This window comes from Arvicola amphibius, chromosome 7, assembly GCF_903992535.2.
Source record: "Arvicola amphibius chromosome 7, mArvAmp1.2, whole genome shotgun sequence".
Lineage (NCBI taxonomy): Eukaryota > Metazoa > Chordata > Mammalia > Rodentia > Cricetidae > Arvicola > Arvicola amphibius.
Window position 1 is genome coordinate 42,997,717 of NC_052053.1, and position 14,844 is coordinate 43,012,560.

Here is a 14,844-nt window from a genome sequence, read left to right on the forward strand (position 1 = left end):
GGTGACCTGAGCCCAGCCTAGGGACACTCCAAGGAGGTAAAGGAGCAAGCTAACCAGCAGAGCCTACAGCACTGTGGAGAATCCTCGGGGAAGAAGAGCTAGGGTGGCTTCCTCTGAGTGGCCTTTATGTACCCAAGATGCCCTGAGGTGGCTGTCCTGTCCTAGGACACTGGGATAGACCACTGATTAACTTGCTCCTGACTCTGTACTCTCTACCCCAGGGGGCCAGAGTAGGCAGAGGGTCAGGCAGCCTCTCCTCAGCTAGCTCTATCGAATGGGAAGCCCGGATGCTCATCTAGTCCCTAGCAAACAAATGGCTCCTTTTTGTCCCTCCAGCTTTATTGCCCAATCCAAAGGTTCTAAGCTTACACCTTGAAAGTTCATGGGACCTGAGGCTCCCTGGAGGCTTTTCCTGTTCGAGTGGCTACTGTCAGGGCAGGGGTGGACACATGTCTAAGGGATTACTATTAAGTGACTGACCTCCCACAGCCCAGGCCTGACTGTGGCTGGCAGCTCGAAGGGGCTGTGACCAGAGGGGTTGGGGTATGTGGTGAGGTGGTGAGGTTGAGCAGGGCAGGGGCTGAGTCCAGCATATCCCTTATCAGAGCTGCAGCAGGAACAGACACCCTGCTGGTTATCGTATTGAGATATTTATGGGAGGGGCCAGGGGCAGCCCGGGGACCTGGAGGACACACAGAAGAGAGCCAAGATCTGATTTGCTTTGGACTTTATTCCTAGTCAAGACAACGCTAGAGGGTGTAGAGGCACTTTGGGGAGCCAGAGCTGGGATCTCAAGGGTGACAGAGCAAAGGAGTCCTGAGGGCCAGATCACCTGGACAGAAGAACAGAATCCATCAGGGACACAAGCACGTCCTTGTCCTCATGGGGCCCAAACTGTACTTCTGGCAAGGCCCTCCTTCTGGAGGATTCCTCCAGAATCTATGGTCCCAAAACCTCAGTTTTGGTACAAGTGAAGAACCCTCTGACTTGGCATTTTCATCCCCGGCCACTCCCTTTCCTGATCTTGCCCATTCCGGTTCCTTGAAGGCCCCTGCTGTAGGATGAGCTTCAGAGAGGAAGCTCCTCCTCACTCTAGCTGGAACTAGACTCCCACACCCTTACCCTTTCCCCATGAGCCCTTGGCCATCAACCCTACTCTAGCCATTGATATTGGAACTGCCCTTTCTTCTGTCTCACTTGGACTTTGTTCTGCTTGGAGAGCTGTGTGCCCACCGCTCTGTGGTTATGTGTTGTGACGGTAAATTAACAAGAACAGCACTTACCAGGTGGAGCCTCCTCTCCTGTTTTTACTCTTGAATGCACTTATCTGCCAAGAAAGAAGCCCAGGGAAGCAGTCAGGGTCAGGCTTAGACCCATTGTCACCAGGGCTTTGTGTTTCTCCCTTGACTCAAAGAAGCCTCCCCCAAGGTTATGGAGAGTTAGTTTTTGCTGAGCCCCCAAACTTCAGACTCTATCCCATCCCGGCTCCACAGTCTGTTCTTCAAAACACGAGGGATGGTCTTTCGCCATCGGCTCTTTCCAGTAGCACCCCTAAACCTCTATCTGGGGGGCTGGCAGACAGAGGTGTTAGGTACCCACCAGGAAGGGGGTTCCCAGGAAAGGGGGCAGAGGGACAGACTGACACCCACTTATTTCCTTACAGTCCCCTGGGCTAGTAGGTAGGGCAAGGCCACGCTCTGCTCTAATCTGACTACAATTCCCTCCCCCGCATCTTGGCCTCACTCACCCGGTGGGGGTAGGAAAACAATGTCCTCCTCTGTGAGGCCCAGGGCCTTGCTAAAGGAGGTGAATTTCTCCTTCACCTTGTCCTTTACAGTCTGGGTTCGGCCTGGTAGATAAAGAAGGGGCCAGCCTCAGGAGACAGAAAAGCCTCCATTCTGCCCCCACAGCTGTGTCGTGGGGACCACCCCTTTGGTATGCTCCCTGGGGATCAGGTCTTGGTCTTCCTCCGGCGTCATGTCAAGCTTCTAAGGGGTCTCCCCTGTGGGGGGGGGTGCTGGTGGGGTGTGATACCTACTGTAGAGGGTGGCCATGCGGAAGTCCTGGCCTGGGCCCTTGGTGCCCCTGCTGAACAGCAGCGCATACTCATCATAGTTGGTTTCCACCACGGAGACGGAGTGGATGCTGCCCCAGTCTGGGAACCCAAGAGAAGACTCCGGTTGGGATACATGTCTCCCACAACTCTGTCCTCTACTTGGAAGGGGGTGACCTCTGAAGGCTTCACTGTAGGATGGGTCTCAGGCCTGTGGTGCCCAGGACACATCCTCCCATCGTCACTTTCGCTGCCTTCCTTGTCCCTCCCTAGGTGGCCACCTGCCAGTCTCTGGCTTCGTGCCTGCACAGTCCAGGAACACTGTCCCCAAACTACAAGCCTTGGGGACAAGGCAGAAAACACTTAGGTTCAGAAAAAAATCTGGGTTTTAATACAGCCAGAAGGAGAAGGAAATAGGGTTCTTGCCAGGAGCCATAGCTCAGGTGAGGGCTAGAGAGAGGTCCTTGGGTAGGGACTGTTGAAGCGTGGGTAGGATTTGCTGCCACTTGCACAGCAGAGAACTGAAAAATTCCATTTGGGCAGGAAAGGAGCCTGGTAGAACATGGGTGGGCTCTAGGGAGGACACGGTCCCCAGAGAGAGGTCTGTGTGTCCCCAACACCTACACCCACCCCATTTGCCTCAGGCAGATTCACAACCAGGCCTGTCCTGGTGGTGTGACCATTATCCCCACAGTTTTCGGATAGGAGGTGGTCCAGCCTGCCGGCAAGGACCTCAAAATTGACTGAGATCAGGGAGCGGCTCACTCACGGGGGCTGTTGTAGTTGTATTGCCCGGGAACGGCTGAAGGCTGAAGCACCATGATCTTGGTTTCACACTGGTTCTTCCTGTGGGCAGATCCACATTGAAGGAAGGAAACAAGCCCCAGGATGTCCCTAGACAATGATGTGGGGGCTTCGGGGGTCCCAGAAACTTGCCACACCCCATTCTCTCACCTGAGGAAGGTAGAGGTGAGGTTGAGGCCGCCGTCTGTGGAGGGAGCTACCACCGTCTTGCACATAAACAGTACCGTTTTCTTCTCCCGGAACCAGCTTGAATTGGAGGCCAGCCCTGCACTGTACCAGCGCCCCAGGAACTGCAACCAGTGGGTGCCTAGGTTGGTAACGCTCCATGTGCCCTTCATGAGCAGACCCTGTGGGCTGCTGGTTCTTCCTCCTCCGACTGGCCCCCTACACTGGTCCTGGTAGCATACCTACCCTGAACTATGCTCATCCACACCACTCCCTCTCTAGCAGGCCTGGTCCATTGTCCCACTGAGGAGGTGGGTAGCAAAGACCCTCCCCTCATCCCCAGGATATTGATGTCCTCATCCCAGCCCCCTAGGGGGTGGAGTGGGTATCAGAGCAGGCCACATTCCTGGAGGAGTCAGGTGGCCCAACCAGGCGGAGTGCCAGCCGGGTCCCAGCCAGCTCCAGTGCACAAGCATACATAGCTAGCAGTGCCCAGCATGTCCAGGGGCTCACTGGACAGTCAGTGCTAGCCAGTGCACAGTTGTTCTGGGACTCGGATGTATTGACCTGTGCTTGGGCATGTCCCAGGTGTCTTGGGCTTATAGGGGGATTGTGTTTGGAAACCACGAACACCGTGTGGCTCACGTGTGCCAGTGTCCTCTGAGGAGAGATTGGATGGGATGCTGTGGCTTAGGAGGGTTTCTTTCCAGGCCTAGGTAACCGGCCAGCCCCCCTTCTCTCTCAGCTGGCTCAGGCCTCAGCGCGTCTGAGAGCATAGAGGAACAATCACGTTCTTTTGTGGGACAAAGCCTGTCTCAGAAAGTGCTCATTGACCCGAGGGTTCTGTTGTCTTGGGGTGGGGTAGGGGAACCTCACCTTGTCTTGTTGAAAGTTGGACTGCACTGAGTCATGGCTCTCACCCTCAGCTCGAGTCTGTGGGAATCCCAAGAGCCCCAGCAGGACCAGCCCTATCCACAGCATGTGAAGAGCAGCCATTTGCCTGGAGTGGAGCAGGTGTCTGGGCCCGAGGCCAGCAACGTGGGCAGAGCAAGGAAGACCGTGGGCAGAAGGAGCAGAGGGCACTGTGGAGACCCCTATTTATGAGCCAGGCTTGGCCTCCACCCAAGGCCCAAGGCCAGCCCACTGGAGGCTCGTGATGCTGGTGTGAGGGAGGGAGGCTGCCCAGCTGCAGCCTCATCAGCAACAGGGCTGGTTATGTAAGAGGTTCCAGCTGAGCCCCGCACCTCAGTGGAGAAAGGGCAGGTCACGACAGGGAGAGGACTCTGCATGCCTCCACTCCCCACCCTAGTCCCAGAGACAGAACTGGCTCAGACCTGGCCCCACTCCTGTCAAGGCCCACATACCTCAGCAGCGGATGGCCCTGGAGGTTACCTTGGCGCTGCCCTGCTGCTGGGAACCTAGTCACTTCCCACCTGGGGCTGAGACCTGCCCCTCACAATCCCTACCTATCATCTCCTCCAAGTCCCATGACCCCAGCAGGGAACACAAAGCACTGTTTGTGCCTTGAACTTTCAGTCCTGAAAGGCCAGCAGCCCAGGTGGCCATGAGAAACCCTCACCTAGTAAAGAAACTCAATCTACCCTGCAGCGAATTTAAGAAGCAGCCATGAGTACAGCCTCCGCCATGGCCAGCCTGTTGGGGTTCACCTGATGATCCTTTCCTTTAGGAAGAGGGAATAGCTGAGACCGGGTAGAGTGGTGGGCTTCAAGCTGCTGCGAGAACAGGGTGGTTGCAGTCTGGCTTCTTCCTGGCTTCCATGGCCTTGTCTCTGGATGGGAAGCTAATGGCCGTGGAAGAGAAGGCTGGCATGTACTGCCCTCCTCCCCTTCCCTGTGGCCTAGGATTAGCATTCACATCTGAGTGGGCAGCCGGGCGGTGGTGGTGCATGCCTTTAATCCCAGCACTAGAGAGGCAGAGGCAGGTGGATCTCTGTGAGTTCGAGGCCAGCCTGGTCTACAGAGCGAGTACCAGGACAGGCTCCAAAGCTACACAGAGAAACCCTGCCTTGAAAAACCAAAAATCAATCAAACAAACAAACAACAACTAAACCAAACAAAATCACCCGAGTGGCCTGAGTGGCCTATGCTAGGAGGGATTCTTGCTCTCCCACTAACATTGGGGCTCCAGGAAGTGGCCCAAAAGAGCTCCAGGTGAGGAAGTGGGGTGGATTCCAGAACCACCCAGAGAGCCCAAGAGTCCATCTTTCCACTCAGCCTCCCATCAGTGCTTGCCCAGGATAGCCCATATATCGCCCACTTAGTTCTGTTCCTGCCCTGGGCCTAAGGAGAGAGGATCCGCACCATACAGTCCCCAGGCCCCAGCCTGGCCCAACAGCAGATCCGGGCGTTCTCTCCAGAGGGGCTGAGGATGGGGACATGAAGAACTCAGGTAGAAGGCCTGGGTGCATCAACCTGTGTGTACAGGGGGGAAGGGGGCGGCGGTCCTGCAGATGGAACGGAGGCCCCTCAAAGCAGAGTAATCTTGAAGTACTTCCAAGGGTGGGACCTTCTTATGGTTTGAATCTGAAATGCCCCCAACAGGCTCATGTTTTAAAGGTTTATTCCTCCACTGGTGGCAGGCGCTATTTGGGGATCTGTAGGCCCTCAGAAGGTGTGGTTGAGCTGGTGGAAGTGGGTCACAGGAGAAGGGCCTTTGAAGGTCCCTGCTCCTGCTGTTTCTCCTCTCTGTCATTCCTGGTGCCATGTCTCAAAATAAACCTTGTTCCTGCCCAGACACTGTGGTTTTAGTGATAACAAAGTAACTACAGCACAGACCTCTTGGAAGGACACCATGGCACTCTGGTTGACACCGGCCAGCGGTTCTACATACCAAGTCAGCCCTGCCTGGTGAGGTAGGAGCTGCCCCAGTTCCGAGCCAGTAAGGGCCTCTCTCTGACCAAGTGCTCCTGTGGGCCACTTCCGGGAAGACCTCTTCCTGGGCCAGCCCCAGGACCCCCCTTGCTCTGCAGCCATCCACAGCGCTGCTCAGCCAGACTGATCCACTGGAAACTGGGACACGGTGCTGATCCCAGTGGAACAGGATTGGAAGTGTGTGAGAAGGGACAGCACTAGGCTCTGTGCCTGGGTCGCACCAGGTATGGTCCTGGGCCGCCTCTGGAGGGGACAAGATTCTGATGCACACAGCCTTACCAACCCCCACCACAGTAGGAAGCCTCTCTCCTATCTAGCTCCTTGTCCCAGTCTGCCCAGAGTCACAGGGAGTGGGATACTATGGCCCTTTCAAGTCCTCTTCAGGCCCTGTCTCCTGTCTGTGAATTCCTGGGCTCCATCTCCTAGGGTGTGCCCGTATCACCGCCTGCCCCCTGTTCTACTCTCTCAGGAGAAGCCTGACCATACCTCCGGGAAGCCTTCCAGGAACCTTAGCGTGGTTTTGAATGTACTGGGGTTCCCTTCTCCCTGCTCTCACCATCCAATTTTGAGGACCAGAGTGTTCTGTGAGGGTCTAGGAAACAGAAACTAGCACACGAATGCCCAGTGTTCCAGAATTCAGCCAGCACTGTGGAGGAGTCCCTGAGTCCCCCAGCTTTAGCCTCAACATGCTACCAGGTGCCAGCCCTGTCACCGAGGTCTTTTCTTCTAAGTTCTATTTTAAGAATAATTTATTTAACTTTATTCTATGTGCATTGGTGTGAAGGGAACTGAACCTGAATCCTCTGGAAAAGCAGCCAGTGGCTCTTAACCACTGAGCCATCTCTCCAGCCCCCTTCTTCTAAGTTCTTATCAGTTTGAGGGCATCTACTTCCCATGAACTGGAGGGCAACTTAGTGTCAGAGCTTAGGATCACTCAGCATCCCCTTCTTCCGAACATGCTGTCTCCTTGGGTGGCTCAGAGCCAGGAGAAGATGAATGAACAAGACACAGAGGCCTTCCTGGGTCTGACAAAGACAAGGTCTCCCAGGTCAATGTGCCTCAGTTTCCCCATTTGTGCAAAAGGAGTGGAGGTATTCTTACCTTGCAGGAGATCTTAGGAAGTTTGTTAAATGTGGGCCTACCAGATCATGGGAACTTGTTTGCCATAAGTAAGAGCCTCTGCTGGGCTGAGATGGGGCCTTGGACCCGCTGCCTCTCCACAGCCCGGCTCTAGCCCAGACTTTCCTCTCATCCTTACCCAGTGTCATAGAAACTGGGCTGCAGGAAGACTCTGAGCTAAGGACTGGCCTGGAAGCCCCTTCCCCACCTGGTCTCTAGCCTCCCCCTCCCTTCTCCAGGCTGCCCCCAGTCACCGGTGAGCCCCTGAATCAGCACATGAAGTGTGGATGGGCCTGCTGGCCGGAGGGGCAGGGGGGTGAGGCCTGGCTCTGAACCCTGGGGGTGGAGGGTGACTTAGCCTTGGAAGGCCAGAGGGAGAGTCCCAGCCTCTCTGCAGGCAGTCAGAACCCTGGGTGGGAGGCCAGCTTCCTGACATCCCCAGAGATAGCTTATCCTCAAGGCCTGGTAGGACCTGAGCTGGCTGAGTGACTTGGCTGAGTGACAGCATGGTGGAGGGAGTCCCTGAGTCCCCAGCTTTAGCGTGGGACTCACCAGGGCCACATGACTCCCACCTGATGCCTGAGCATAGCCACTCTGTGTTGGAAGCATGGGGAGAGGGAACCCTAGACCTCCACCTCCTCAGGCCTGCCGAGTCTCATGGCCCTTCCTAGAAAGGCCGCTCAAAGGGCTATAAGGAAGAGTGCCATTGCCCTAGGCCTCCGAGAAGATGCTGAGTAGAATATTTTGGGCTCTGTTAACCTTGGTGTAGCACCCTAGTCTGTGACATGACAAACTAGAGCCCATGTGGAGGTTACAGTCCGACTCAGGCACTCCATGTAAAAGCCGTGCCCGTTAACGGAGCTGGGCAGGCAGCTCGCCGGGCTGTCTCTGACTTTCCATCCAAGGCCACCACCTGCTCTTCTCCTGGCTGGTTTCTGTAGCTGTTGGGTTCACCTCTGTTGATTTTGGACATGGCTGCATCTCCCTGCCCACACTTCTAGGGTTGCTATGCTTTCCGAACTCCGTAGGGTGGGGAAGCAGGATCAAAGAGAAGCAGGCAGGAGGGTTGGGATAAGATCAGCCTCTGGATTTGAGTCTCTTGTGCATATGTCAGCCAGGTCCCAGAAGGGCCCCAGGATGGATAGGCCAACCACTGCTCAGAAAATTGGGTCTGGGCAGGCAGCTGCCGGAAGCCAAAGAATCTGTTGCGGTCTCACCTCTACCCGCTCTACTCTTGCAAGGGGGTGCCCAGAGAGCAGTTGAGCCGCCAGAGGGCCTGTCCTGGTCTCAGCAGCTACATGCCCATACACTCCAGCTATCAGTGTTGGGGTAATAGAGAGGATGGTGCTACAGATCGCCAAGGCCTGCTCTGGCTTCCAGAAGCAGCCAGCAGACGTCAGTCAGGGATTGAAGATCAGAGAGAGGATGGGCTAAACAAGGCAAGTCTAGGAAGGTTACAGTATCGTCAGCGGTGTTCATGGAGGGGTCTTGTGTCCCTGTAGGGCCAGGCAGAATGGAGAATGCCCTTAGAGCCAGGCTGGGTCTCCCTGGCCAGGCAGCTGGCAGGGCCTCCAGCATCTCCTGGCTCCCATCTGTGGGTTCACAACAGCCACAGGACCTGGATTTTTTTTCACTTTGAGACAGGATCTTACTGTATATCCTCAGCTGATCTGAAACTTTCTCTGTAGATCAGACTGGCCTTGAACTCATAGATATCTACCTCCTGAGTACTAGAACCAAAGGAGTACCTGCATCTTCATCGAAGAGCAGCCCTGAGGCACGGTTCTGCCTTTCACTCTGGGATCTAAGATGACCCAGGAAACTGGTCCACAGCCTCTGAACAAGGCCATAGTGGTACCTAGAAATGAGCGTCTGATTACCATCTCTGAGGCATTGCACTTGGGCACCTTGTTCGCAGCCCTATCTGGAATCTGGGCTTAAGCACCCCAGGAGGACCCTAGGGTCACACTGTGTCCCTGCTCCCCAGGCTGGAGTCAGATGCAGCATAAGTACAAGCTTGTCTGTCCCTCTGAGACCAAAAAGGGGAGACGGGTCAATGAAGAAGAGCAAACAGGGACATCACAGCCCCCAAATCAGAGACTCCAGCTTTTCCACAGCCTGGTACACGGAGGTAGTAGCGCTGAGAGCCCAGCCAGCCTGGCTCACGTTTCTCCTGTCAGCAATCATGGACAGCCGGCCCGTTGCTTTGTGACAGGTGTTTATTTGTGCTGGGGCCAGATGAGACAGAATGCTTGTGAGGAGGCGAACAAGCCCAGCTGGGACGCAGCTGGGACGCGGCTGGGACGCGGTAAGGGCTGAGTCTGCCATGGTCAGCCAGTCCTGGCAGTGGTCTTCTGGCCTAAGGGAGAGAGGGAAGAAAGAGAAGCAGGAAAATGGGAGAGAAACTGGAACCAGTGGGACCTGGGCAGTGACAGACCCCAGAAAGGCGGGTCTAAGAGGAGCTAGTGGGGTTCAGGGAGAGAAGCTGGAGCCGCAGGAAGGGCAAGAGGGCAAAGGGTGGGGTCTCAACGGCTGCCTCCCCCTCCTCCATGGCCTTCCCAACTCTACCAGCCATGCTCACAGTTTCTTCAGGACCCTGGGTTGTATTCCTGTATGGGAACAATGTTGGTTAGGGGTCCCGGGGTCCTAAGGACACATTTGCGGGACCTCTGACCTCCAAATCCTCTTTCCTACTCAGCCCGGGCTTGGTTTAGTACCTTCAGATGGAGGAAGAAGGGCAACCTAGACCAGGGAACCCGGAAACTTGACAGGAGGCACATTTCAGGCAACAGCGTCTGGCATGGGCCCCCAACATTCTCGTGCACCCTGATTCTGGCACAGCTGTGAAGCCAAGACTTTGGCTTCACGTTTACTATAATGTCCCTTCTGGAGCCAATTCCATGTCTCCTCAATTCTTTCACACACACCGTGTAGCCTACTGAGTAGTTGCCAGTGTTAGGCTTGGAGGCGGGTCTCTCTAGTACACCCCCCTCCCAAATCCTCCAAGACTCCCCCTAGGCTCTACCTGCCCGGTGTTGTTCCTGTAAAGGCTTGGACCATCCATCCCTGAGCTTTCCCTGGCTTCATAATGAGACAGAAGCATTTTCTCCATCAGAAAATGTGGACCCCCCCGCCCCAGTCCTCAGGACCCTCTGCTCTCAAGTCCACCTCCCTGTCATCTGTGTAGCCCAATGTCCATCCCATCATTCTAGGCTTGGTTTCAGGCAAGAAGCTGGCATGGTTCTGGAGGATACCCACTATCCCAGCAGACTTAATGACTGCCCCCCATCACCCATTAGAATCCAGCTCCTTCCTCCTCCCTGCGTCAGGATGAGAGGCGAGCACCAAGGAGGACCCTCTGTTTCCAATCAACTCCCTGAGGGCCTTGAGAAGGACCCTTCTTCCCACTAAGGGGATGATGCCTCACCCAGTAGGACCCCTCTGTGGAGCCATCTTCTACCCAGGGCCTTAACCAGCAGCATGGCCTGGAATCTCCCCCCTGGGCCTGTGGTCCTTATGTGGGGAACCATGGCAACACTCTTGGGGCCCTCTACCAGGTCCACCTTATAATTTTCTGACCCTAATTTGGGGGTGGGGACTCTGCTGGTGGCAGGGGACGGCTGCTGACAGCCGTTCTGGTGTGACGCCAGAACCCCAGTTGACTCCGGGCTGCCTGGAACCTTGTTTGGGGCCTTGCCTGGGGTTCCGCATAGGAAGTACTCACCTTCCCAGACTCTGATAAGGCCCTGACTTGGCTGACCCTCAGAGACAGCGCTTCATAGGGTAGGATCCTGGGGAGAATGGAAAAAGAGAGAGGAGGGGTCCTTTGGTGGAGTTGGACTTTGAGGGGGTATGGGATGTGTTTGGAAGGAGGAGGCTTTGAGGTTTTTCTAGAAGGGTCCGGCTCTGCACGCTTTCAAAGACAGGTCACCCCTCATGGCAGCCTGGATTTCCCAGAACTCCCGCTGGTTGGTACCTCAGTTGAAGTCACTGTGCCATCTGGTCCTAGGCTAGAGCATCTTCCTGGATTCAAGCCTTCACTGTCCCCTAGACACCCCCTCATTCCCCTGGTGACTCTTTCTCTAAACCACAGATCACAGGATGAAGCAGGTGCCTGTGTTTGGAAGTTATCCACGAGTTCACTGAAGGCAGACACAGTCACCATCACTGTGGGGGTCTTCCCCACTCAACTGTCTATGCCACCACCAGCTATAACAGTTCCCTCATGTGGTAGGGATCTTAGTCTCACCTGAGTGGGACAGACATAATGACAAAGTGGCTGTCCCTGAGCTCAGAGGTTGTCACCCATATCTGGAATGGGGCCCCATCTTCCCTCCTGAAGGTGACCCACCAAGCTGAGGTGGACTATTCTCCCTGGAACTGTGGGACTAGTGACAGACAGGGCCAGTCCTCTCCCATCAGATGTGGTCCCAAGTTATGTCTGCACCAGCGATGCTGGATGTAGCAGAGACCCTTTGACTCTCAAAGCCTCGGCTCCCCCGCTGCACAAAGAGAGCTGTCCCCACCTGGAAGGTCCCAAGGGCCACGGGAGAATGTGAAGTCTGTGTAGGGTTGGCATTGGGCTGAGCTCCCCATTCCTTGCTCTTGCTCATGCGAACTGGGCCTGCCCGGCCTGGGTTCCCAGTCACCCTCTCCTTCCCCAGGCTGGACAGGAGACAGATCTTGTGGAAAGGCAAGTTGGGGCCTGGGACTCGAGGGAGCCCCCCATGCCTTCCTGGGCCTTGGGCCTGGGTCTGCATCATCCCCAGCAAGGTGAGACCTATCCACAGGATTCCCATGTGGAGGCTGATCCTAGTCAGTGGAGTCCTGGGTAGCAGTGGCCTGGTGGGTGCAGGAGGGGTGAAGTGTTGAGTTTGGGTTGTCACTGAGCCTGCACTGGTCCTGTTTCAAAGCGGGGAGCTCATCTCTACATCCAAGAGGGGAAAGAATACGCCCCTTTGGCTTGCTCACAGTCGAGCTTCCTTGTGCTCCAAGTCAGCACTCTAGCCCACAAACACCTCCCTAGCATTTCCCGCCCCATTGCCCACGTCCTACGCTCTTGGTGCCCCGCGCCGCACATGAAAACTAGCGCAGAGCTCAAATCCAGGCAGGATGACAGCAGATACCTGTCGGGATCCATTGTGTGCCCGGCATAAGTGGACGCCCTAGAATCCACCCACGCTTGTCTTGCTCTGTTGGGCACAGGCTCTGAATCGACTCCCACCCCCTGCCTGGGAGCAGATTGAGCTGTTCTTTGGGCTAGGCAAAGAGGGACAGAGTGTGCTGTGCCAGAGCTGGCCCAGGGCCACCTACTCAGGCCACAGGGCCGCTCTGGGCCATGGCCATTCACGGGGCTGCTGCCTCCTATGCCGCGTTTCGCCCACTCCTGATCTCATCCTTGGGTGGAGCCCTCCGCTGGCCCTGATACCACCAGCCTCCAGCTGTGGTGGCTACCTGAGAACCGACCGCAGTAGCCTCCTCTTGACTACTTCACCATTTTCTGGGAGAGAGGTGATTGCTGGAATTCCGTCATCACCCTGGAGATGGGCAGTACCACCGGGGGCCTTGCTGACCAGCTTAGATGCTTCCTAGGGACCATGCAAATTTGGTGGCACAGATCCTGGAGGCCCAAAGTCCTTTCTAGTGATGCTCTCAGTAGAGACAGGACACACGCTGGGGGACCTAGGTGCTGCTCTCCTTATCAGGCACCTGGGCCACTTCTGTTTCTTTTCCTGTCTCTACCAGGGTTGAGTGACTTTCTGGAGTACAGGCCTCTTCCTTGCCTCTGGATGCCCCAGTCCCCTCACTTCCCAGAACCTTTTCTCAAGGGACTTGGTATTGTTTCAGGAAGCCTGGGTCACAGGCTCGAGCTGGAGGCTTCTGCTCTGCCTCCCAGGTAGGGGTCTGATACCCAACGTAGCTGGATGGGGCGGGAGAGGGCTAGCTCTCCTTCCTTCCAATATATTCCACAAATCTCTTTCTTATGTGGCTAAGATTCTGCATAAACTCCCATATGTAATCCAGGAGGCTACACTGAAACCCAGGGAAAGAGGTGGCCACCCATAGGGTAACCTGGAAAGGAGGTCCCTCAGGTGTCCCTCATTTCAAGGCCAGAATGGGCCCTGGAAGCAGGCTTCCCTGCTGTCATTCACCCTGTGAAAAGCACAGGAGAACAGGCATCGAGAGGAACTTTGGCAACTCAACCCTGGGCACATGAAAGGGCAAAACAAGACCCAACACAGATGGACAACATGAGCTATAGAACGTCTGTAGCCAGTCAAACGAAAAGGAAGACACACACATACGAAGCGAGAAGTCTCTGCTGTGGGATGCTCAGAGACCAGGAAGCCCTGAGGCTTGGTGAACTGAAAATGGACACACAATAACCCATGTGCTGGCTTTAAAGAAGGAGAAGGTCTTTAAAGGGGAATGATCAAGCTGGGAGTCCTGGCACAGGCTTGTAATCCCAGCCCTCAGAAGGCTGAAGCAGGAGGATCTTTTTTTTTTTTAATTTTTATTTTTTTGGTTTTTCGAGACAGGGTTTCTCTGTGGCTTTGGAGCCTGTCCTGGAACTAGCTCTTGTAGACCAGGCTGGTCTCGAACTCACAGAGATCCGCCTGCCTCTGCCTCCCGAGTGCTGGGATTAAAGGCGTGCGCCACCACCGCCCGGCGAAGCAGGAGGATCTTAAGCCCAGGGCCAGCCTATGTTACACAGTGTACACCACACACACACACACACACACGGTGGGGCTGGGAAGATAGTTGAGGCAGTAAAGGTTCTGGCTTGGGAGTAGTGGTATTTGCTTCCCGTCCCAATGCTGGGAAGATGGAAGCCTTCTCATCAAGTTCCAGGCCAGTAACAACAACGACAAACCCACAGACACAACCACAGGTGGACAGCACCCGAGGCTGTCCTTGGACTGCGTATGTGTCTGTGCACACAAATCCGACGCTGGATACAAATGCGTAGATATATTCTGATCTTTAAACCGTTTTAGGTTCGCGCCTATTATAGCACGCAGTGCCGGTACAGTGCTGGCATAATTGGGGAGGCTGCGCCAAGCAACGCCGACTATCAAGATGCTGAGTCACGTAAAGTTCGTGTCTTAATCAAAATTCTACCTCACTCGGTGGAGTGTTTGGCTGGCATGTGGCCCTGGAGTCCATCCAAAACAAAAACCAAAAGCAAAATTTCCTAGCCCGTTTAAGTGTCTGATCCAGGCCCTGCAGTATGTTTGGCTTCATGGTCCTTGGGCTCCATTGGGCTGGGGGCAACTCTCAGTTATTTCTTTTCTCACCTCGATGGTACTGGGCAGTGCTGGTCAGAAGTCCCTCTACTGGGGATTGTTGATGCTTTCCTCGTGGCTGGGTGGTGGTTTGGTAGGGAGGCCTTGGAGCTTGTTGTCCAGAACTGTCCTCCGGGCCTATTCGAAGCTCTCCGGCTCGCAGAAGATTGTCACAGCTGGCCTTGTTGATAGTTGGCTTTTCATCAGGAAAGAGGGGATGGAGAGACCCTTATTTGTCTAGCCAACCCCTGCTAAACAGTTGCATACAATTCTTCCCTAACTGTCCATGGTTCCCAGGTTTCTGAGCAGGGTGAAACTCGGGAAAGGAAACACATCGGAGCAGCTAGGAGAAACTATTTTTCACACTGGGTGCAGACTTTCCAGTTTGGCTGCTTTGGATTCACACTCCTGTCAGTAACCCTCACTCCGGCTCCTCCAGTAAGCCCAATAAACTCATTGATTCCCCGGGAGTGTGGTGGGGTGAGGGAACCAGGAATGATGGTTTATCATTGGGACCTTAAGGGGC

The 14,844-nt window shown here is 55.2% G+C and overlaps 1 protein-coding gene across 1 annotated transcript; it reads right to left on the minus strand.

Annotated features, from left to right (window-relative positions):
- Positions 1-1,307: 1,307 nt before the first annotated feature.
- Positions 1,308-4,018, minus strand: Ptgds (prostaglandin D2 synthase). The gene is made up of 6 exons (XM_038338271.1): positions 3,899-4,018; positions 3,008-3,147; positions 2,823-2,899; positions 2,039-2,155; positions 1,748-1,849; positions 1,308-1,327 (listed from the first exon to the last, which is right to left on the minus strand). Exons 1-6 carry the CDS (start codon positions 4,016-4,018, stop codon positions 1,308-1,310), a joined length of 576 nt encoding a protein of 191 aa, XP_038194199.1.
- Between the last annotated feature and the right edge of the window lie 10,826 nt (positions 4,019-14,844).

Excerpts from the sequence above, each read along its gene's own strand:
- Ptgds (XM_038338271.1), bottom strand. The coding sequence starts at position 4,018 with ATGGCTGCTCTTCACATGCTGTGGATAGGGCTGGTCCTGCTGGGGCTC. Across the intron at positions 3,148-3,898 it reads CCAACTTTCAACAAGACAAG|TTCCTGGGGCGCTGGTACAG; the intron begins GTGAGGTTCCCC and ends CACTGGTTGCAG. Across the intron at positions 1,850-2,038 it reads CCGCATGGCCACCCTCTACA|GCCGAACCCAGACTGTAAAG; the intron begins GTAGGTATCACA and ends TTTATCTACCAG.